The 23,817-nt window shown below is 47.1% G+C and overlaps 2 protein-coding genes across 2 annotated transcripts in view; one reads left to right on the plus strand and one right to left on the minus strand.

Moving 5' to 3' along the window:
- The window catches only part of KIN (Kin17 DNA and RNA binding protein), a 31,238-nt gene extending 17,743 nt beyond the window's left edge, over positions 1-13,495 (plus strand). Inside the window, exons 8-13 of the mRNA XM_047755469.1 lie at positions 170-299; positions 2,449-2,499; positions 5,892-5,960; positions 6,731-6,830; positions 8,530-8,630; positions 11,408-13,495. Coding sequence (XP_047611425.1) covers positions 170-299; positions 2,449-2,499; positions 5,892-5,960; positions 6,731-6,830; positions 8,530-8,630; positions 11,408-11,470 — 514 coding nt within the window. The 3' untranslated portion in view covers positions 11,471-13,495. The remainder of the gene's footprint in view (positions 1-169; positions 300-2,448; positions 2,500-5,891; positions 5,961-6,730; positions 6,831-8,529; positions 8,631-11,407) is intronic.
- Positions 13,496-17,908: 4,413 nt separating this feature from the next.
- ITIH2 (inter-alpha-trypsin inhibitor heavy chain 2) overlaps positions 17,909-23,817 on the minus strand; it is a 38,253-nt gene continuing 32,344 nt past the window's right edge. Inside the window, exons 17-21 of the mRNA XM_047755448.1 lie at positions 22,825-22,938; positions 22,149-22,347; positions 20,929-21,101; positions 19,418-19,529; positions 17,909-18,153 (exon numbers count right to left, since the gene is read on the minus strand). Coding sequence (XP_047611404.1) covers positions 18,006-18,153; positions 19,418-19,529; positions 20,929-21,101; positions 22,149-22,347; positions 22,825-22,938 — 746 coding nt within the window. The 3' untranslated portion in view covers positions 17,909-18,005. The remainder of the gene's footprint in view (positions 18,154-19,417; positions 19,530-20,928; positions 21,102-22,148; positions 22,348-22,824; positions 22,939-23,817) is intronic.

The following is a 23,817-nucleotide window of genomic DNA, read 5'->3' on the forward strand; positions in this document are numbered from 1 at the left end:
GTTCTCAGGGTGCTCCCAGGCCTGTAAGTGATAGACACCCCCTCCGCTGTTTTCACTCATCTGTTGTAGATTAACCGTGGGACCAGTGTGTTCTCAGTGGTTCCTTTGCATGTAAAGCCTCCATCTGTGCACAGTCTTGGGTCACCAGCATGGCTCTTCTTCCCATCAGTTCTTTGGGACCAAGTGCCCTGAAGACGATGGGTAGCACAGCGTCGGTGAAACGAAAGGAATCTTCCCAGAGCTCAGCTCAGTCAAAAGAAAAGAAGAAAAAGAAGTCTGCGCTCGACGAAATCATGGAGGTACAATTTATGGACGGCCTGTCAGCTCTGGCTCTGAGGGGAATGATGCGATTGAAACCAAGGGAGGTTAAATAGTTTCACCAATTACGAGATTAATAGAAAGTGAGAGAAATGTGCTCACACTAAGGGAAAAAGAGCCTGGATGCAGTTCCGCCTGAGTAGAGCTGGAACTTTGCTAAATAGATTTATTTTCTCGCCTCAAGTGCTGTCTTTAAACGTCTCCGTAAGATTATGGGCAGTAGAATTCATTTAGAAGGACTTCTGTGGTAATTGAAGCCAGAAATGAAAGTTCTGGTCACCTTTGGTAGCGCTTTGAAATTGGCCTCCGCCTTGGGCCCTGAAACCAACCTGGGCTCTTCCGTGGCCTCTGACGTCCGCTTACCACCTCCTGGACAGAAGGAAGAGCTCTGACATGTGTTCAGTTCGAGTTAACCAGATGGCCCAGTTTATATGGCGAACCATCGAAAACCTATGGTCGCCTGGATCCAGGGCTATCCTTTTGCTCTAAATGTACCTGAAAATCTAGAGCAGTTCTGCGGAAGGTCTTAACATGCTGCTACATGTCCCTGTCTCCCTTCCGCCTCCTAGCCACCTCTTCTCAATAAATTTATACAGTCAGCAAAAGAGGCAAAGGGAAAGAATGAATGGTATTCCTGTAATGCCACTTCCTCTAGTCTCCTCATCCCCTTTCTTTTGTGAAGGGGCAGATAGCTGTTGGGTCCTCCCTGTTCCTGAGTCCCCGCCTGATGCAGGGCGGTCAGAAGAGCTTAAAGTAGGACACACCGCGTGTGCACTGTGAGCTGCGGTCCCTCCGTCATTCAGCACATCCTAAGTTGCTGCTGTGTGCTGGGCATCCTGCAGGGTCCTGCATGTGTAGAGTAGGGAGGAAAACGGGGCCCCTGCGTGTCATGGCACTGTCACTCTCATGAGGAGACATTCTGAGACCAGGCGGACCAGAGGATGAGTAATTTCAAAATGCTAAGTGCTGCTAAGGAGTTCTGAGGGTGGGGAGTGGGGAGAGAGCTTGTTTCTCTTCCCCGGGCAGGGGGCAGCTCCAGCTCAGCATCTGAAGGAAAGGGCCGGGTGGCTGGAGCATGGCGAGCTCCAGAGCAGTGGTGTTTGAGGTTGGAGAGAAGCAGGGCCAGCACTGCAGAGGTCTTACAGGCCATTTTGGATTTATGTCAAAGTAAAACAGAAAGCCAGATCTGCCTTCTTAGAATATAATACAAGCCAAGTTTAGAATAATGGAAATTTGGAGGAATTAAAATGAGGTGTTTTTGTTGTTGGTTTTTTTTGTTTGTTTGTTTTTTGTCTTTTTGCCTTTTCTAGGGCTGCTCCGGCAGCATATGGAGGTTCCCAGGCTAGGGGTCTCATCGGAGCTCTTGCCCCCAGCCTCCACCACAGCCACAGCAATGCCAGATCCGAGCCGCGTCTGCAACCTACACCACAGCTCACGGCAACGCCGGTTCCTTAACCCACTGAGCAAGGCCAGGGATCGAACCCACAACCTCATGGTTCCTAGTCAGATTCATTAACCACCGAGCCACGATGGGAACTCCTAAAATGAGGTTTTGAATCAACCAAAGAAGGACATTGTTCAGTCCCTTTGAAAGTGAGTTGACTAAGCAGTTGAGAAAAAAGGCATGAGGGGCAGCCGTGCCCGCTGGCCAGCACGGTCTCTCGTTGGTCACCCTTTTATTTACATCTCTCCAGTTGTGTTTTCCTCCCTGCCCCATTCACAAACTTTACTATGCCATTAAACAGGGCACCTCCTTTTTGTCACCAAACTGTATACCCAACCATGCTGCGCTAGGCTGGCTTGGAAGAGTTTTTACCCCTGGGAACACCGCCTGTTTCCAGCTCACCATGATCCAGGGGAGGAAGCAGGGGTGGGGCAGCGTAAAGCTGGCAGGTGCTTCGGAGGCTGTCGGCGTTTATTGTCTTGGTCACTTAATTCCTTAAATCCAATTTGCTGTTTCTTTTCAATCCAAAACTAATTGAAAGATACGTTTATTTGTATTGATCAGAGCTTGCAGGTTATTTAGATCTTCTGTGAAATGTGTTTATGGTCTCCTCTTGCTAAATAAGATGTTATTTGAATTGAAGATTTTAAAGAGGTAGTTCTGTGACTGTCTTGTGTGTTCTCCAGATTGAAGAGGAGAAGAAGAGAACCGCCCGGACGGATCACTGGCTCCAGCCTGTACGTATCCCTCTGGAGCTTCTTAGGTCTAAATGGGCTTTGAAGTGAAGGATTTAAATAGCATTTGGTATAAATGACTAAATTTCTTAAATATATGTAAATGCTGTGGATAGATTTACAACTTTAATGCCTCTTCTTTGCATCTGCTCTGTAAGAATTGCTTGTTCTTGCTTTGGAGGCTCCCTTCATGTTTACAGGCCGGTAATGTTCCTTGAATTTAATGCCAAATTTGTTTAGGGATACCTTGAATTCCAGCCTGGAATTATTTTCAGTTTTTGCTATATGAATACAGTTAGATACTTTATTGAAAAAAATAGGGTTTAATTATCCAAATCCAAAGAAAGCTTTGTATTTTATGGCTTGTTTATTGCCGCTTCTTTTTTTTTTTTTTTTTTTCATTTTCTTCATTTACTAAACTCTTTTTTTACAAATTTCTTTCATTGAATGAAAGAGTCTTTAAATTCCTGAGTGCTTTCTGGTTTTCAGGTGTCACACACATGATTTCCCATAACTCTTTTCTCCCCCTGCTTCCTCGTTCCCCTCCCCGTTCCTGCTCCCCACTGGTAACCACTAGTTTGTTCTCTGTGAGTCTGCTTCTTTTTGCTTTTTTTCACTAGTTTGTTGTATTTTTTAGATTCCCTCTATAAGCAATATACAGTATTTGTCTTTCTCTGGCTCATTTCACTCTATTGCTTGTTCAAGATGAACATTTCATAATTTTTAAACATTTCAATAGTTTTATTTATTGCTGCTCTGTTTTGAACTTACTGAAATGTGAAGTTTTCATAAAACCTTCAGAGTTGTCTTAGTTATTCTTAAAGAAGGTGGTTTGGTCCGGCAGTGAAAAGTAAAGTGTTATTTAGAGAATTTCTGATTTGAAAACTAAGATTCATAATAATCTTGCAGGTCAAGAAGTTCTAATTGAAACATGGGTAGTCATTCCCTCGCTGGCTTGAAAATAATTTCATTTCCATGTCTTAGTTTATGTCCTTACGCAATGGGAAACATTTCTGCCTGGTGTTCACATGAAAGATGATGAAATAAGTTATCTAAAATGAAAATACTTGCTGTATTAAATAGAAAATAAGTGTTTTAGATGAATTATTTCAGTTAATTCTCCTATCAGCCATATAAGGTAATTACTGCTAATAGTCCCATTTCATAGGTAAGAAAACTGAGGCATAAAGTATTTGAGTAATTTCCTAAGGTCATTTAGAAAGTGGTGAGCCAGGATGTCCCTGGCGGCCAGATTCGCTAGGTTGTGCTCTGCAGATAAACATACTGCCTCCTGGGGTGTGTCAGGCTCCCCAACTTCCATCTCTGGGGGGAAGTTTGGGTCAGGATTAGAAAAGGAAGGACCTAGAGGGAGGAAACTGAATTACTATGGTTTGCTTTCCCTGTCGGAGGAGCTAGCATGTGATATTAATAGTTTCATGTATTATTTATGAACATGTAATCAAGAATTTTGCTTAAAGCAGTACTTTTAGTTTTTTGGGTTTTTTTTTTTTTTTCCTTTGGCTACACCCAGGTCATGCAGAAGTTCCTGGGCCAGGGACTGAACCCAAGCCACAGCAGTGACCATACTGTGTCCTTAACCTGCTGAGCCACCAGGGAACTCCTAAAACAGTAGTTATTAGCCAGAGAACAATTCAGAAAAAACTTAGAGCATTTTTTCCAAAAATATATATGGGTCAATATGACCTCCATCCAGTCTCCTGGGGTAAAAAATGCCTATTTTCACTAACCTCCCAGGTGACTGACGTGCATCCTTTGTTTAGAACCACTGGCTTAAAGGAAAAAGGAAACAAACTAAAAGCAAAAAGTAAAACAAACATTTTTAGTTAGTTCCAAAATTCTCTTCTCCCTTGACTGTACTTTTAATTAAATTTTATTTTGGGTTTGATAATTTTCTGGAATAGTGAATTGTTCAGATTTTCTTCATAGTTCCTCTTAGTGGGTGTTTGATTAAAGTCCACATCAGCCAGCAGGAACCCGATGACTCAGTGTGTGTCTTATTTTGAAAAGGGAGATATGTTTGTTAAAATAACCAGCAGCCCGAAGAGATGGATTGGGAGGCTTTAATTTTTCAACTCAGGAAAGAAAGTTTTGACAGATCTATCAAGAGCAAGTGTCAGTAGGAGTTCCCATGTGGCGAAGTGGTTAATGAATCCGACTAGGAGCCATGAGGTTGTGGGTTCGATCCCTGGCCTTGCTCAGTGGGTTGAGGATCTGGCGTTGCTGTGAGCTGTGGTGTAGGTTGCAGACGCGGCTTGGATCCGGTGTTGCTGTGGCTCTGGCGTGGGCCTGTGGCTACAGCTCTGATTAGACCCCTAGCCTGGGAACTTCCATATGCCGCTGGAGTGGCCCTAGAAAAGGCAAAAAGACAAAAAAAAAAAAAAAGCAAGTGTCAATAATGCAATGAGGTACTGAGTCATGTTTAAATGGTGAAAGTGTATACCCACAAGGACCTTGGAGAAGCAGCCCGGAAATCAGAGAAGCTGTTTGGCATTACACGGCTTCAGTGAGAAAGTCTTAGAAGGAGAGCGGCTTAAGAATTCAAGCCGTCTGGTTAAGCATGTTCTTTTAGCTGTTGAATATCCTCCCCTCAAAGTCCTTACTAGCTTTTTGTTAACGCCATGTTCCGCCTGGCTTCTGGAAGTCCTTGTGACCATCTGGGACCTGTGCGGTGTCCGCTTCAAGTCGCAAGTACAGAGGCCTGTAGTGAGTGTGGCATTGCACGAGGGATTTGGTTTTCACTGTCAGCCGTTCGACAGGCCGCGCTCCGTCAGGAAAAGGGCGATAAAGAAGCAAACTCAGAATGTGCATTAGTTTGAAGCAAGCTCAGACCGCGCTCGCTCCCTTTCGTGAACCAGATGATCAGAAGAATGATGCTTTCAGCTGGAGCTCATCTGGAGGAATCCCACCTGTATCTAAAATCCAAAGCCACAGAATGAGACAAGGACGTGGGGAAAAGTGTTGTCGTGCTCAGAGCCTCTGTCTCTTGGACTCCGCAGTCAGACTCTCACCCTCGGAGCTGATCCACCGTGGACGCCAACATGTAATATCTTTGGCACTTGCACTTCCTTGAGTCCAGAGGATGAAGGAAGCTCTCTGTGAAAGACCTGGATTAATATCGAGATAGGCAAATAAAAGTCTTAGATTTCAAGAAACCTTCACTGTGGAAATCAGCCATGAGATGTGCGTTTCTTCCTCTTGTAACTATGTTGCGGAAGAAGAGAAAGAAGGAGTGAAAGATTGCCAAGGAAATGTTTTGCCCTTGTTGGGAAGGCTCCCAACTCCAAAAGGTCTTACTTAGCAACGCAGTTAATACTTTACTCTGATTTTTGGTGAAAATGATTTAAATCCATCTTTATTTTTTTCTTATTCTCTAGGAAATTATAGTGAAAATTATAACCAAAAAACTTGGAGAGAAATATCATAAGAAAAAGGGCGTTGTTAAGGTAAGGACATGAAGTTACGAATGGAATTTAGGAAAGGAGCTGGTGGTTGACTGAGTAAAGCCGTTTTGACATTCCTTAGAAATTAAGTCCTAGTAGCAGAAGCAGCTTGTCTGTGTCCGAGGTTCTTGATGGTTCCGCACAAGGAAAGCTGAACTCACAAATACCCACCCACGGTCCACTTTCTTCCGGGAGCAAATAGTATGTTTGCAGCCCCATCAGCACCTCTTGAAAGATCCAGTGAGCACGCTTGCTCGTCTTTAAGGGGCACCCTCTTCGTCAGGGACGGGCGATGCAGTCATGTCCCCAGGGTTCCAAGGGGGACTTCCTTGTGTGTTGCCCAAGAGATTATTTTTTGATTGCTCTAGGATTTTAAAATCAATACTCCAGTCCTTTTCTTTCTTTTTCTTCGAAGTGTAGTTTCATGCTAGTACCTAGCCTTGCGCAGGCGTAAATTGCCCTCCTTCTAGAGTTAAAGTGAGGCAGAATTGTCCCTTGGACTGTGTTTCTTAGAGTCTTAGTCTGAGATCACCAGTCTCTTCTTTCCAGATGAAAACCTTAACTAAGCTTTGAATTGAATTCTTTGAGAATCAGACGCTGAGGTCACATACAGCATTTGGAAAATAAACTCCACTGATAGAAGGATTGCTCTTAAATGAGTTACTCTTACCTTTTTAATTAGAATGTCATTTGTTTCCATTTTTGTATCTCTGTCCTCTGGACTTTGTGTTCGCGTATCTCTTCCATTATAAAAGTGTTATTTTACATGACAGGAGGTAATTGACAAATACACAGCTGTTGTAAAGATGATTGACTCTGGAGACAAGCTGAAACTGGACCAGACTCATTTAGAAACAGTCATTCCAGCACCAGGTAAATCTTTTTGCAGACTGTTTGATATGTGTGCCATCAACATCAGGGCCATCCAGTCTTCAAAGCAAAGTTTTTACATTACTTTATAGTTATAGATCTGAGTCTCCTTTTATTGTATTGTATTGTATTGTATTGTATTTTGCTTTTTAGGGCCACACCCGCAACATATGGAGGTTCCCAGGCTAGAGGTCTAATCAGAGCTGCAGCTGCCAGCCTACACCACAGCCCTCTGCAGCGCCGGATCCTTAACCCACTGAGCAGGGCCGGGGATTGAACCTGCCACCTCATGGATCCCAGCCGAGTTCGTTAACCACTGAGCCATGAAGGGAACCCCGGTTTCCTTTTTAGAGCTGTGCCATTGCCAGGGTCACTGATTCCTGTTGGACTTGGTGACGTGGTCATTTACCGTTCCTCTGAGAAGGCTCTTCTGAGGCATGAATACCTTTTCCCTTCCTAGAATCTTTATTTTTTTCCGGAGGAAAATCAGAGACATAATCCAGGTTAAATCACTCATGTTAGGATTATCATTAACGTCTTTGTTTAGCTAGTTGAGATGGTAAAGTAACGGTATTATTCTGTTTTTTTCTTTTCCTTCACTGTCTGTCGTTGGGCATTTACGCACTTGGGCTGTAAGTGCTCCAGTTGTTAGGTTGTTGGCCTTGGACCAGACCAAACCCCGCGCTGTTATCACTGCTGGCTCGGTGATAACGTTAGTTTCTAAAATTTCCATTCATCACAGCCTGTATTCTTTCGCCCTAAGATAAAATTCCCTTTGTGAATTAGAAATTGTGGACTTTTTTTTGGCTTCAGTGGAATGTAATTGGCATAAACCGCCTCTGTATAAAGTGTATATGCTAAGTCTCAGCCCACGAATCCTCCCGTGAAGAGCATCCCTGAGACAGGTTAATGACTGTCCCCATGAGCCCCACAGTTCCCTGGGCTCCCTTCTCATCCTTCACCCCCCCCCCGCTCTGCTCCAGCTCCCTGACCCCCAGCAACCACCAGTCTGCTTCCCCGTCACTGAGGATTAGTTCCTATTTTTCTAGAACTTTATATAAATAAAATATACCCCGTGTCCCGCGTTCCTGTCTGGCTTCTTTCACTAAGCATGTTATTTGGGATTCATCCACGCTGGCACAGGCCTCCGTGGCTCATTCCTTTTTATTGCTGAGAATTTCATTCTGTGGCTGCACCCGTTACTTTATCCCGTCACCTGCTGACGGGCTTCGGGGTCAGCCGCCGCAGATAACACGGCTGTGAACACTCCTATACAGGTCTTTGTGTGGACATGTGATTTCTTTTTCTGTTGGGGAGATTCTTTGAAATAGAATGGCTCAGTCACATGGTAGGGGTATGTTTACATTTTAACAAAACTGACAGTTTTGAAAAGAGAGAAATGAAAGCAAGCTGAACTTGTCTAATTACTTTGGGGCTCTGGGCATTTCCTCAAAGAGCCTCAGACTCCTTACCGTCTGCAGTTAAAGCATCCCTTGACAGATGAGTGGGAAAGATGAAGAGTCTTGTTAGGTTGTAGGAATCAAAGTATCTGCAAACGGTGCTTCAGAATCATACAGATATTAAATGACTAAGACCTTGCAAGAGAAGAGTTTTGTTTTCCAGTTTGTTGATTTAGAGGGGTGGCATTTGGTTGTAAGAAAGTGGCCATCTTCTTGGTTAAGTGTTGACCCTTCTGTTCCAGGAAAAAGAATTCTCGTCCTGAATGGAGGCTACAGAGGAAACGTGGGCACGCTGGAATCCATCAACGAGAAGACGTTTTCAGCTACTGTAGTCATTGAAACTGTAAGTATATTTACTCAAAGGCAGAAATTTGAAAATGCTTTTAAAATGTGCCATGGTCTTCCCCCTCCCATTGGATGGGTGGTTTGTTTTGTTTCTTTTAATTTTATGTTTGTTATGTATTATTCAAGTATAGTTGATTTACAGTGTTGTGTTCATTTCTGATTGGTCGTTTATCCTAGAGCTTGGGTTTTCCGTTTGCCTTCTCTCCTATGTGGAAATCTCCAAGCTTGTTTTCTCTAAGGATGGACATTGCTAAAGCATTTTATTTTCTGATCACAAAAGCATCGCCATAAGTCTTAGTCTGTTCAGGCAGTGATAACAAAATACATGGGCCTAGGGTGGCTTCTAAGCCACAGAAATATATTTCTCACAGTTCTGGAGGCTGGAAGTCCAGGCACAGACAGGTTTGGTGTCCGCCGAGGGCCTGTTTCCTGGTTCGTGTGTCCTTACGTGGTGGAAGGGCTCCCCTTTTAAGGGCCTTTAATCCTGTTCTCAGGGTTCTGCCCCCATGCCCTCTCTCACCTCCCAAAACCCCCCTACAACACCATCACATTGTGGGCACACTGGCAGAACTTGGGTGAGACTCAGCACTCAGTGTCCAGCAGTACTCTGGCCTAAAAGCTGAAAACTACCAATTAATAAAAGTAATTTTTAGAATTGCATGTAATTCGGAGTTCCTGTCCTGGCACAGCGGAAACGAATCTAACTGGGAAGCGAGGTTGTGGGTTTGATCCCTGGCCTCGCTCAGTGGCTTGAGGATCTGGCCCTGCTGTGAGCTGTGGTGTAGGTCGCAGACACGGCTTGGATCTGGCATTTCTGTGGCTGTGGTGTAGGCTGGCAGCTACAGCTCGGATTAGACCCCTAGCCTGGGAACCTCCATGTGCCTTGAGGGCGGCCCTAAAACGATGAAAGACAAAAATAAAAAAAATAAAATAACATTGCACGAAATCCCCCAGGCAGATGATAACATCACTCATTAATATCTTGGTCTGTTTTCCCCAGTCCTCTATTTTATAGCATTGTGTGTGGTGGGTGCAGTTTCCTCTCCCAGTTTTCCTCACGCCTGGTCTCAATCTCCGTCTGCCGTGGTGTCACCAGGGGGAATGTGGGAATGTGTAGTCAAAATTAGGGGGCAAAAGCCACAGAGATCAGCAGGTTTTTTCTCCTTTTCTGCTGCACCACGGCACATGGAAGTTCCTGGGCCAGGGATTGAATCGAAGCTGCAGCTGCAACTTACACCCCAGCTTCAGCAACGACAGGTGCTTAACCCACTGCGCCGGACCAGGGGTGGAACCAGCGCCCCCATGGAGACAAGCCGGATCATTAACCCCTGTGCCAAACCGGGGACTCCGACAATTTTTTTTTTTGCTTTTTAGGGCCACACGTGCGGCACATGAAGGTTCCCAGGTTAGGAAATGAATTGGAGCTGCAGCTGCCAGCCTACACCACAGCCCCAGCAACACAGGATCCTGAACCCCCAGAGCAAGGCCAGGGATCAAACCTGCATCTTCGTGGATCCTATCGGGTCCATTAACCACTGAGCCATGAAGGGAACTCCCTAATTTTTTTTTAACATCCTTCCTTCCGTAAGATTGAGGGTAGGAGAGATCAGTAATTGATTTAGAGCCATCTGACATTCAGGTCAAATTGCTGGTTGATGTAGAACTGCCAGCTCACTGGCAGGTCAGCACCAGAGGGCAGACGACCCCAGCACTGTGGTTAGAAGGAAGGTCCGACGTGAGCTTTCCCTTACCTGCGAGGTCTTAGAACTGTGGACTGCTGGGCCGTGTAGCCTTGCCTCTACGCGGAGACGTTTCTCGGGTACAGTAAGTTCGACTGTGGGGGGATAATAGACTTCTTGAGGAGTCTGACGAAAGTTTTAGACTCTCTCCAAAAAATTGCGCATGAACTGGCTCATTTTACGTGTTCTCGTTGAGAAGTTCATAGGTCCGCTAAGCCATTATGTTTTTGAGGCATGTAGTGTTGGCTACTCCGTCGAAAAGCCCAGCACGGCTCTTCTTGGTCAGGGATTGGCTCTTAACAGTGATTTGTGAGCTCAGAATCCTTCCGATGTGTGGCCTTGACAGTGGCGGTGGCCGTGTGCTTCAGGCCTCGACAGGAGAGCATCACGATGCACATGGTGGGTAGCCTGGCCTGGGCCGGGAAGTGGCCCGCGTCACTTCTGTCCCCTGCCGAGGGCCGGAGCTCCATCTCACGGCCACCCCTAACCACAGGCTGGGGGCCTGGAAATTAACGCCTTCCAGGAAGCAGGGGAGACACTGACCAGCTTAGCAGGTCTCTGCCGCAGGATTTCGCTTATGGCAGAGGAGGAAATAGGGCCAATTCCCGATGAGAACGCCATAGAATACTTTTAAGAACTCACAGACGGGAGTTCCCATTGTGGCTCCGTGGTTAGCGAATCCGACTAGGAACCACGAGGTTGCAGGTTCGATCCCTGGCCTTGGTTAAGGATCGGCGTTGCCATGAGCTGTGGTGTAGGTCGCAGATGCGGCTCAGATCCCGTGTTGCTGTGGCTGTGGTGTAGGCTGGTGGCTACAGCTCTGATTAGACCCCTAGCCTGGGAACCTCCATATGCCTCAGGTGCGGCCCTAGAAAAAGCAAAAAAAAGAACTCACAGACGTGGAGAACTATTAGCTACCTTGATGGTGTCTCAGGGATGTGGAAAAGCAAATTTGTATCCGGGAGTCTGTGTCCTACTCTTGTCTTATAAGTATCTGCGTGTTCTTCACCTTTTCTTCAATTATTTTAATTTGTAGGGCCCTTTAAAAGGACGAAGAGTTGAAGGAATTCAATATGAAGACATTTCTAAACTTGCCTGAGTTTGAAAATTTGCTAACAAGACATTAAAATCTTAAAGCATCAAATTGGTGTTTACCAAGACATTGCAAGACTCTACTGTGTTAGGGTGTTTCTTTTGTATAAAACAAATGGATTTATTTAAGTATTACTGTATAGCTGTTTAGCCACACTTAGAGAAAAATCTAATTATGTCTCATGAAATGGCAAATTATGTAATTTTGTCCTTGTTCTTTTTGTTTCCTTGTACTATTTCCTTGAAGATTTTTTTATCTTCATTAAAAGAACATTATTGTAAAGTGTTTTATATAAGTTTAGAATCACATAGTTAGAGGAAATCTTTCCTGTGTTCTAAATTTATATTTTCATCAGTAAAGTCATAAAGGTGAACTCTAAACGTAATTGCATTTTAAAAAGTCAAAGTATAGACAGAAGAGTAGCTTTCCTGAGCTATAATTCACACGTCATGTAACTTCCCCCACTTAAAGTCGACATTTCAGTGGTTTTTCTAAATCTTTACAAAGTTGTGCAGCCGTCACAGTGTGTAATTTCAGAACCTTTCCATCAAAGCAGCCCTGTACACATGGTCCTTCCGACGCCCCCCGGCCCGGGCACCCCCCGGCCCGGGCACCCCCCGCTCTGCTCTCCACCTCCGGGGACTTGCCTGTTCGGGGCCCCTCATGTAAACACAGTCTTTTAGCCCAGCCTCGTTCCCCGGGCCTGATGTTTTTGAGGTTTATCCATGTGGTAGTGGGGGCCCTACTTCACTCCCTTTCATGGAACAATATTCCACCGTATGGATATACCACCGTTTTTAAAACTCTTCACCAGTAGATAGGCATCTGGGTTGTTTCCGCTTTGAGGCTGTTGTGAATAACGCTGCTGTGAACGCTCGCCTACGAGACTTCGCGTGAACGAGTGTTTTCAGGGGCCAGGTGTGGAGTCGCCGGGTCACCGTAACTCATCCTGCACCGTGTTTACCATCTGAGGAGCTGCCAGGCCCCGTTCCAAAAGGCCGCACGGTTTTACAATCCCCCCAGCAACACTGAATGACGCATTTTTAAGTGAGGGGGGCGGTCTGTTATTTTGGGATGCAGGAGACAGGAAACCCACCCCACAGTTGCTTTGGGGGAAAGAGTCAGTTTATGGTTCACGAAGGAGAGGCCCCTTGCTTCCAGTGAGACTCAGACCCTGAGCAGCCTGGTCTGGGCTGGGTCCCCGTCCTCTCTGGCTTCGGGGCCGACTTCATTCCCAGGCACTCTGAAAACAGCAAGGTGACTGCCAGCATGTGCAGGCTCCAGGTGGCATCTCCCCTCCGCCACAGTTCAGGCAGAAACCCTGGGGTTGACCCTGGTGGGTCCACACTTGGGCCAATCGTGGCAGTGAAAGGATTGGAATGTCACTCACTGGCCAGGCTGGGGTTGCTTGCCAGCCCCTCGGCGGGCCATTCCTCTTGGACCGGGAGTCAGGGAGGGGGCGTAAGTCCGTTTTCAGGAGGCGGGAGAGGATCTGCCGGTAAAGGGAAATAGAAGCAGCAGCAAAAGAAATAGGATGATGTCAGTAGCTTGACAGAAAATGTTCTGGGCTGAGTTAAAGCGTTTCCGAAACACCCTGACAGCACTGCGACGTGGGAAGGGGGGGGGGTTTGGCAGTTGGGCCGACTTTGGGTTGAATTTAGGCTGTTCTGTTCACGAGCTGTGTCATCTCAGAAAAGTTAATGTTTTTGAATTTCAAGGTTTTTAATGTACGAATTGTCAGAAATAATGTGTCCTGGCAGAGTTGTGGTGAGAACGACAGAAAACGCATGTGGGGTGTCATTCGTGAGGCCGGCACGTAGCAGGTGTTTGAGGACCGCGGTGGACAGTAGCGGGGAGGGTGCCAGCCTCTGTGACCCGCCTGGCGCGAGTCTGCCCTGTGGCACGTCGGTCAGGAGCCTCCCCTCGTGCTCCCTGACTGAGTGGAGAAATGAAGTGACAGATTTCACGTGCCTGCCCCCAATCTGTAAACCGCTGAGTGTTTTCTTGGTAGAAAAAAATGTTTCAGCCTTACCTCTCACGTGTAATTCTTTCCTCCAGCATCTTCCTGAAATCACCATAGTTAAACTGAATTGAAAAAACCCTGAGGCACACAGGTACGACTCTGGACTGTAGAACCTTTTTTCCTATAAGTTCTTTTTTTTTTGGTCTTTTTTAGGGCCGTACCTGTGGCATATGGAGGTTCCCAGGCTAGGGGTCACATCAGAGCTGCAGCGCCGGCCTACACCACAGCCACAGCAACGCCAGATCTGAGCCATGTCTGCAACCTACACCACAGCTCACGGCAACACTGGATCCTTAACCCACTGATTGAGGCCAGGGATCAAACCTGCATCCTCGTGGATACTAGTCAGATTCATTTCCGCTGTGCCATGATGGGAACCCCCCCTGTAAGTTCTCAGAGGCCAGTATGTTTATGATAAGTGACTGCAGACACCTAAAACCAAGTTTTATATTGATTTTTTTTTTGAAGCATCAGAAGCTATAATCTTTTTAAAAAAACATGGACTTTGTTTTTAAGAGCAGTTTTAAGGTCACAGCAGAATTAAGCCGATTGGACAGAGCTTTCCCAGGCACCACCTGTCTCCCCTCCCCCAGTAGCCTCTCCCACTGTCAACACCCCCTTCAGATGGGGCACGTGTTACAACCAGTGAATCTACATGGATGCATCATTGTCACTCAAAGTCCTTAGCTTAAGTAGGGTTCACTCCTGGTGTGTTATATTCTGTGGGTGTGGACAAATTATAATGAAATACATTCACCATTATAGTGTCATGGAAAGTAGGTTCCTCGGTCTCAGAATCCCTCTACTCAGCCCGCCCCCAGCCCACCTCCATCCCCCATGTGTCTTTCTGCTGTCTGCGGAGTTGGCCCTTCTCACTTCGGTTTCCTCCATGTGTCCTTTCACGGCTGGATGGCTCCTTTCTTCTTAGTGCTGAACAGTATCACATCCTCTGGATAAACCACAATTCACTTATCCATGTGTGACCATGAGTAAAGCTGCTGTAAACATCCACATGTAGATTTTTGTCTAGACATACGTTTTCAACTCCTTTGGGTAAATACCAAGGAGTGTGATTGCTGGATCAAATGCTAAGAGTGACTTCCAAAGAGGCTGTTCCCTTCTGTAATCCTACGAGGGACGAATGAGAGTTCCTGTGTCTCCACATCTTCACCAGCATTTGGTATTGTCTTGATTTGGGCCATTCTAACAGGTGCGTAGTAGCATCCTGTTTTAATTCATAATCTCTAATGACATATGATGTTGAGCATCTTTCCCTGTGTTTGTCTGCCTTCTGCGTGTCTCCTTTGGTGAGATGTTTACTCAAGTCTTCTGTCCATTTTTGGTTGGGTCATTCACTTCCTGACTGTTGAGTTTTAAGAGTTCTTTGGGTCTTTGGGATGACAGTCCTTTTTTTTTTTTTTTTGGCCACACCCGTGACATGCACAAGTTCCCAGGCCAGAGATCAAACCTCCGCCACAGCAGTGACAATGCCAGGTCCTTAATCTGCTGAGCCACCAGGGAATGCCTGCATGACAGTCTATCAGATTCATCATTTGTACGTACCTTCTCCTAGTCTGTGGCTTCTCAGTTTTTGGAAAGCTATTCTTTTTCATCAACTCACTTGAGGTCATATCAAATTATTGGCATTGATGTCCTGGGAACCCATTCCTTAAGTTTTCTTCATGAGGAATGCCGTTGGATCTCATGCCTTATTCACTCATTTCTCCTTGTATCTTCTGCCTGTCAGGTTTTGCCGACTTTTTTTTTTTTTTTTTTTTAGGGCCACACCTGCCGCACATGGAGGTTCCCAGGCTAGGGGTCCAATCAGAGCTGCAGCTGCCGGCCTACAGCTCAGACACAGCAACACTAGATTCGAGCCATGTCTGCAACCTACACCAGAGCTCACAGAAACGCCGGATCCTTTACCCACTGAATGAGGCCAGGGATTGAACCTGAAACCTCATGGTTCCTAGTTGGATTCATTTCTACTGCGCCACGGCAGGAACTCCTGCTGACATATTTGAGTACATTTATTCAACAAGCATGTACTGAGTGTGTCCAGCATCTATTGCAAGTAAGCTCTTGCAATAGATGCTGGAGATTTAAGAGTGAGATGCAGGTATAGACCCACATGGGTGTTGTGGGGGAAGGACCACTTTCAGTGAATTGATATTTAAATGAAGTGATTGGCCAAGAAAGAGAAGTTTTTGCTAATTAGAGTAGCCACTTAAAAACCAGCCCTGACTTTGCTCTACCTCAGTGAGAGACCATTAACTGATGCCAGCATATACCTCAGTCCCTACTCTGGTAAAATGGAGTCACAGGGGGAGTTCCCATCGTGGCGCAGCGGTTAACAAATCCGACTAGGAACCATGAGGTTGCGGGTTCGATCCTTGGCCTTGCTCAGTGGGTTAAAGATATGGCGTTGCCGTGAGCTGTGGCCTTTGTGAGGTGTAGGTCACAGACGCAGCTTGGATCCTGCATTGCTGTGGCTCTGGCATAGGTTGGTGGCTACAGCTCTGATTGGACCCCTAGCCTGAGAACCTCCATATGCCGCAGGTATGGCCCTAAAAAGACAAAAAAAAGAAACTAGTTGGATTCATTTCTACTGCGCCACGGCAGGAACTCCTGCTGACATATTTGAGTACATTTATTCAACAAGCATGTACTGAGTGTGTCCAGCATCTATTTTTCATTTAAAAAATAAGATGAAACATGATTTTTACCAAATCATGAGAGAAAAGTTCATAAAAATGTACTTTTCCTTTTTTTGCTAAAGCGCAATTCTATCTCTTTGGCCTTTGAGCATAGATGCATTTCCAGAATGGAGTTAAAGGAAACTTATAAGCAAAGGAAAGCACGGAAGGATAATCGATCAGACTTGCACCAGCCTCTGTCATCACGGAGTCAATTCCTTAGAACCGATCTCTTCCCATATGTGCTGCCGACCCTTCAACAACACGGGTCTAAACAGCGCAGGTCCATTTCCACATGGGTTTAGACAAACAAACACAGTACCTTTATTTTCATCTTACGGATCTTTAAATTAACTCCGTGTGAGGAAAACTTCGTGTTTGATCAGAGGTCACCGTAGGTAGAATCAAAAGAACCAGGACTGGAGTCCTGATTCGTTCCCAGCTCAGCTTCCTCGCCTTGCGGGAGTCACCTGCCAGTTCCTTTGCTTTTGAGAGAGAGACAGAAGCTTGTGGATGTCTACCTGTGTGGGGGTTTTGAGGACCCTAAGCCCTGGGTTGTCCAAGGATCACCTGCACATGCGCGTGTGTCTGTGGGGGGGGGGACGCAACCATCCCATTGGTTCTGCTTCTCGGGAGGATCCTAACACAGGCCTCTTGGACTGAAAATGGTCTCTGAGGCCCACACTAAGGAGGGACGTTTGGGGAGTTCCCATCATGGCTCAGTGGTTAAGGAATCTGCCTAGGAAGCATGAGGTTGCGGGTTCGATCCCTGGCCTCGCTCAGTGGGTTAAGGACCCGGCGTTGCCGTGAGCTGTGTTGCAGGTCACAGACTCGGCTTGGATCTGGTGTTGCTGTGGCTCTGGCGTAGGCCAGTGGTGACAGCTCCCATTAGACCCCGAGCCTGGGAACCTCCATGTGCCTCAGGTGTGGCCTTAGAGAAAGGCAAAAAAAAAAAAAAAAGAGAAGTTTGGCTAAGCATAATGGGCCACCACAGCTCCCTCAGCAAGGCCGTCTCTACAGAGGGTGACAGGGCTTTATATATATATAGTTACAAACCTCTCAGGATCAGATGACTGCCGTGTTCTAATTTCAAGTTCACCCAATCACCTTCTCAGAGGTGAACTCCCCATGTAACCGACACCCTAAAACCGCATTCTGTTGCAAAGTGGAGGACCTGACCTCACAGTAGTGATGTCATCACAGCAGACACCAAATCCTGACTCGCCTTCCTCCATGCCACCTGACTGACACACCTCAGCATCTGAAAACACAGCAGGAGTTCCCGTCGTGGCGCAGTGGTTAGCGAATCCGACTAGGAACCATGAGGTGGCGGGTTCGGTCCCTGCGCTTGCTCAGTGGGTTAACGATCCGGTGTTGCCGTGACCTGGGGTGTAGGTTGCAGACGCGGCTCGGATCCCGCGTTGCTGTGGCTCTGGCACAGGCTGGCGGCTACAGCTCCGATTCAACCCCTAGCCTGGGAACCTCCATATGCCGTGGGAGCGGCCCAAGAAATAGCAAAAAGACAAAAAAAAAAAAACAGCAAAGTCCTAAGGCTTCTTTGCAAAGCATTCTCTTCGGGTGTGTTCACAGGGGTTGTCCACCCCCATGATATCTGGTGAGCTTTTGTTTATTCAAACTCAAGAATGACCACCAAGGGGACAGGGAAAAAAATGTATATTTATACACAGAATTTCCCAAATTATAAACTTTTTTTTTTGGCTGCATCCCAGACCATGGATTGAACCCAAGCCACAGCAGTGACAGCGCTGGATCCTTAACCTGCTAAGCCACCAGGAAACTCCCCTGTGCCACTTAGGAACGTTTAAGGCCGCTTGAGAAAGCTGTAGAGCAGAGGCACCAAGTAATCCTTGTAATGTCCATCGATGAAGCCTTTCCCGCTGTTGTGCACAAACCAGCAAGGCACATCTGTCCCAAACACACTGTCTGTCCGGTAGTCCTTCTGCAGGCCCCTGCAAGGACAGCGGCGGGCGGGGTTAGGTCACAGGCCAGGGCCGGGCCCGCCTGCGGCTCCGGAAAGCAGACACCCTCTCCCTTGCTGTTTTCTGCACCCCTTCTCGCTCCATACCTGCCCCCCTCATCCCCGTTCCCCAAGTCATAGCAAACATCAGAGTCCGAGGCTTGGTTTAGAAGGACAGTGAATAAGCCGTGTGTCCCTAGAAATTCAAATACCCTTTACTGAGCCTGACCCATATGGACTCTTCCAGCAAAGGCAAGGCGGCAAAGGTAAGGGGTGCAAATTAACTTTCAAATGGAACAAAACTCCCGTGTGTCAGGGTTCGACACACAAGTTCCCTGCAGCATGAATCTGAGGTGCCCCCCACCTTCACCGGAGGGGGACTGTGCTGCTTAAGGGCAATGCCAGCAGCTTCTGAGACACTCATGTCTTTGGTTTTAAGGGTAAAGACATTGTAAGGGGTTCTGCCAGCAAGGAGCTTTAAAACACGTGCCCCTGGGTATCGCCCGCAGGTCACCTGGGTTTCAGCTGGGGGTCACGAGGTGTTAGCAGCAGGTGAAACTGGGGCCCGAGCCTTCGCTTTTGTCCTGTGGGCATAGCCGATCTGCGTTAACCACCCCGGACAATCGTTACGCCCTTATTAACGGCGCTCACCGTTTCAACTTTAGAACATGCTTCCTGCCACCCACTGGTGACTCACCGGTCTCCAGGAAACCTGGACTAGGTAAGCCACACTCACTAAGAGGCCACGGTTTTAGTTCACAAATCCGTTTTCGTGGTGGTCTTTATTCTTCTAATGTCATGGTTCTCTATTGTAAGGCTGCGGTTTAACTAAGCACATGGCAGCCCGTGGCCTTTCAGGGCAAAGAGAGTCATTGCTCATCCAGCAAAGTCAGCTGCTTTGCAAAAACTCTTAAAAGGCCAGAAGTGCCTGAAAGCGATCCCGGAATGCATTTTCTGCATTCCGGAGGGACCAAATTTGCCGGGGGAGGGGGACGGGGTGGGAAGACACCTGTAAGAGCCTGGGAGAAAATAAGAAAAGATGTCCAAGGCGTTTTACGCTTAGAACGCTTTACACATGTCTTTTGAGATCTCACTTCAAAATGAAGCAGGTGGACAAGGTTCGTGCAAGAAAATCTACCTCAACGTGTTTGTGGTGGATTCACACACAAACACGTCTCCAGTGTTAACACTCAGGAAGAAAGCTCGAGGCGTGTGTAAAAATATGCACTCTTTCTCTAGCAAGCCCCAAGACCTACCTGGTGACAACCAGCGTCTGTCCCTTTACTTCCATGCTGGCCTCTGGCTTCTCCGGGTCCTTTCCTGGTCGCTCGTTGAAAATGCGTATCTCTGGCTCATGCATGAACTGGCCTATGAAACCAAGCCCCGACACTCATTTACATGTGACCCAGGGAAGACAAAGGCCAGGCTGGCCATGTGCTTTGGTCCCCTGGCCAGACCTTCTGGGGTAGAAAGACGCATTGAGAGGAAAAGGGATGCAGGTGGGGGAACGGTCTTTCCTGAGGGCGAATCCACGCTGCTCACCCTGTGGTCATTTGACACAGGCGGCAGATCTACTGGCCCCTGCACAAAACCAGACGCCCTGGCGGCAGGAGAGAAGGTGAGCCCCTGGGAACACAGCTCAGATCGTGGAAACAGGGTTTGTTTGTGATCCCACAGAGGCTTAAAATGCAGCTGATCCTTAAAAAGTGGGGAAGGTTGACCTGAGGCCCTGCCTGTTACCAGATTTCCTAAACCAGCTCACTTCCCTTCAGCTGGCAAAAAAATCCTCAGCATAAAACTTGAACCGTATCCATCCCTTCTCTCCATTTGGCCGGCTGGTGACAAAATCCCAGCTCTGGGAACCCTGTCGAGGAGCAAATCGTCCCGGCAATGGCTTTACTGAGTTGCCCTTGGCACGGCTGTGTGGGGTTGTGTGAATCACGTTTTTGATTTTCTACATTTTGTTGTCTTTTTAGGGCCGCACCCACAGCATATGGAAGTCGCCAGGCTAGGGGTTGAATCAGAGCTGCAGCCTACACCACAGCCAGAGCAATCCAGCATCTGAGTCGTGTCTGCAACCTGCACCACAGCTCACGGTGGCCACACCAGATCTTTAACCCACTGAGAGGGACCAGGTATCAAACCCGCATCCTCACAGATGCTAGATGGGTTCATTACTACTGAGCCACAATGGGAGCCCCCTGTTTTCTGTACAGTATGATGTTTTGACACCTTAAGAGCCCCGTCTGGGGAGAGACTGCCCCTCCCTAGGGAAGCCAATTCTGAAAGACAGCAAAGGACTCAGCCAGGAGCAAACGAACCAACCCAGAGCCAGACCTCCTCTATCTGGCCTGCACACCGCAGAAGGGGCCAGGGGCCCAGCAAGCAAGGAGCAGCCCGTAGCCCAAAGCCTGCTGAAATTATTCAAGCCAGCCAACCCCAACCACCCGCTCTGGCTTGTCTTTCCCACAGCAACCCCACTAAAGGCTCTGGCCTGAACTGGTGGTTCATCTCTTGCTCCTGCTGCTGGTTCCTGATCCAAACCCAGCCCTCATCCAGGGGCCCCACCCAGCGAGATGTGCAAACCATGAGCCACAGGAAATGGTAAATTAAGACCCAGGCACAGAGCGTGGGTCTTCCCTGAACTCTCTGGTCCACACCTGCCACCTTCCCACGTTCTAACCACCAAAGCTGCTCAAGACCTGGGACGGTTGGTCCCACACCTGCCGGACCCTTTAGGCAGGTGTGGCACCTGCTGACACTTTACCTATCAGCCCGTGTGCCCTTGGAGAAAACTTGGTCGTGGGAGGGATGTAGATCCCCAAAAAGTCGACGTTGATCGGATGCTTCTTCCAAACGCGATGAAGCAAGACGGAGAAGGACACCTCTTGGTCCAGAGTCACAGTCACCGCTTTCTCTTTCTTCACCGAGATGTGAACCCTAGTGGGAAGTCAAAACGGAATTCAGGCTCCAGAACAGACTCTTTCTGGAAGGTCCTTCCTCTCCCGCCCCCAACTCGACTCTCCATTCCGCCCAGCACAATGCCCCCTGTCTTTCTTTTTTCTCTCTCTTTCCTTCCTTCCTTTTTTCCCTCCTTCCTTCCTTCCTTTTTCTCTCCCTCCCTTCCTCCTTCTCTTTCCTTTTCTTTCTCTTTCTTTCTTTCTCTTTCTTTCTTTCTTTCTCTTTCTCTTTCTTTCTTTCTTTCTTTCCTTCCTTCCTTCCTTCCTTGCTTCCTTGCTTCCTTCCTTCCTCCCTCCTTCCCTCCCTCCCTCCCTTTCCTTCCCTCCTTCTTTCTTTCCTTTCTCTCTCTCTTTCATTTTAGGGCCGCAGCTGTGGCATATGGAGGTTCATATGGAGGTTGAATTGGAGCTGTAGCCACCAGCCGACACCACAGCCACAGCAACACAGGATCCGAGCCACGTCTGCGACCTACATACACCACAGCTCACGGCAACGCCGGATCCTTCACCCACTGAGCAAGGCCAGGGATTGGACTCAAGTCCTCATGGATACTAGTTGGGTTCATTAGCCACTGAGCCACGAAAGGAACAGCTACAACGCTCCCCTGTTTTCTAAGAGCTTCACAACGTTTCAGCCAGACAATGAGCACTGAACCCCCAGCTCTGAAACCCCGTCAATGGACGTGTTTCCACATCAGCGATGAAGAGATATTCACAGTAGCCACAACCGGCAGCGTTTCTGCGCCCAGGCTGACAGAGCCGGCTGGATTTCAGCCGATGGGTTCATTCACGGGTCCATCATGTACCTGTTGAGTACCCAGTGTATGCCAGGCGCCAGGCTGGCGCTGAGACCCATGGGGACCAAAACACAGGAACTCCACTGCCAGGAACAGGGGAGGAGGGACCAAAACGTCTCTGAACCTCCACCTGTTCACACTTTGAAGGATGGGTTTGCATGCTCTGTCTGCATCCCGGATATCCGGATTTGTTGGACTTCCCTGAATCTGGATGGAAAAACGGTGCTTGCCTCTGATTAAGGATGAGAGCTGAGTCGGACCAGGACAAGACAGAAACTCGGGAGCCCCGGCTCAGGGAGATGGTCTCGGTGCTGACTTCGATTTTCACGTCTTCGTGTTGGAAATAAAACCCTATTTTTCCAAAATAGGTGCTTAGTTTTCCATCCTTGAGTTTCTTGGCACTGATGAGCTGTCCATTGACCACAATCCCTGCAGGGGAAAAAAAAAATGTTTTTTTCTCTCCCGTGTGCTGTTTTTTTGGCATATGTGGACACCATAATTCAAATTTCTAATCATTGACAACATGGGAAAATTATTCCTTTATTTTGCTTCAGAATTCACATTCCATGTTTTCCTTTGTAATTCTCACTTTATAACTGTGTTTTATGATAGGATAAATTCATTACGGCACAATCCGTTCTGCTAATTTATACTCAGAAAGAGAATTCTATCTATAATGGTTCAAACATTCAGGAAGATATTTATAATTCATTTCTCACTATCCGAGTTTGAAAAATCTAGTCTGAAATATATATATATATATATATATAATTAGATATAACTAGAATTATATATAATAGAATTAGATATAATTATATTAAAGTGGGAAAGAAATCCCATGTAGTGACTGTGAAGCATGACCATGATTTATTAATCTAATTCAAATATATGAACTTTTCATTTTACCTGATTCTGGATCAGAAACAAGGTTGAGGATTTTTCCAGGTTCTGAGTCAATATTGAAACAAATATTCTGTTGGCTTTTGGGTAGGTATATGATGAAGTGCGGGTCATTTTCGACTGGAAAATAATCAAAGAAAATAGAAACAAACCAAGACATAGAGAGGAAGATTAATTTGAACAGCATCTTATTGCCAAACAACTTCAATTTCACAAGGAAGAATGTTTATTGTGCTTCTACTATATGCCAGGTACTGTTCCAGGCACTGGGGACCAACTGGTCACACCTACTGTCCCTTCCTCATAGAGCTGCCAGAGTTCAAGGTATTTTACTAAAGTCGCGTACACTCATATATGTTCTAGGCTAGAGAGAAAAATGAATTAAAAATACGTAAGGAGGCGCATAAGGAGGAGTTCCTGTTGCAACTCAGCGGTAATGAACCTCACCGGCATCCGCAAGGACTCAGGTTCCATCCCTGGCCTCACTCAGTGGGTGAAGGATCCGGCGTTGCCTTGAGCTGTGGTGTAGGTCACAGATGAGGCTGGATCCCAAACTGCTCTGGCCGTGCTGTAGGCCAGCATCTGCAGCTCCAATTCAACCCCAAGCCTGGGAACTTCCATAAGCTGCAGGTCTGGCTGTAGAAAGAAAAAAAAAAAGGATCCTGTTAGGTCAGTTTAACCAGAACCCCCCCTACCACTGATGTTTCCTCTTAGTAATCGTCCATCTCCGACCCCAGCCTGGTTTTGCTGTTGTTGTTGTTTGTTTGTTTGTCTTTTTAGAACCACACCCTCTGCATATGGAGGGTCCCAGGCTAGGGCGCTAATTGGAGCTGCAGCTGCCAGCCTACGCCACAGCCACAGCAACACCAGATCCAAGCCTCATCTGCGAGCTACACCACAGCTCCTGGCAACGCCGGATCCTCACCCCACGGATCAGGACCGGGGATCGAACCCGCATCCCCAGGGATCCTACTGGGGTTCTGAACCTGCCGAGCCACA

Source organism: Phacochoerus africanus, chromosome 12, assembly GCF_016906955.1.
Source record: "Phacochoerus africanus isolate WHEZ1 chromosome 12, ROS_Pafr_v1, whole genome shotgun sequence".
In the NCBI taxonomy this organism is placed as follows: Eukaryota; Metazoa; Chordata; class Mammalia; order Artiodactyla; family Suidae; genus Phacochoerus; species Phacochoerus africanus.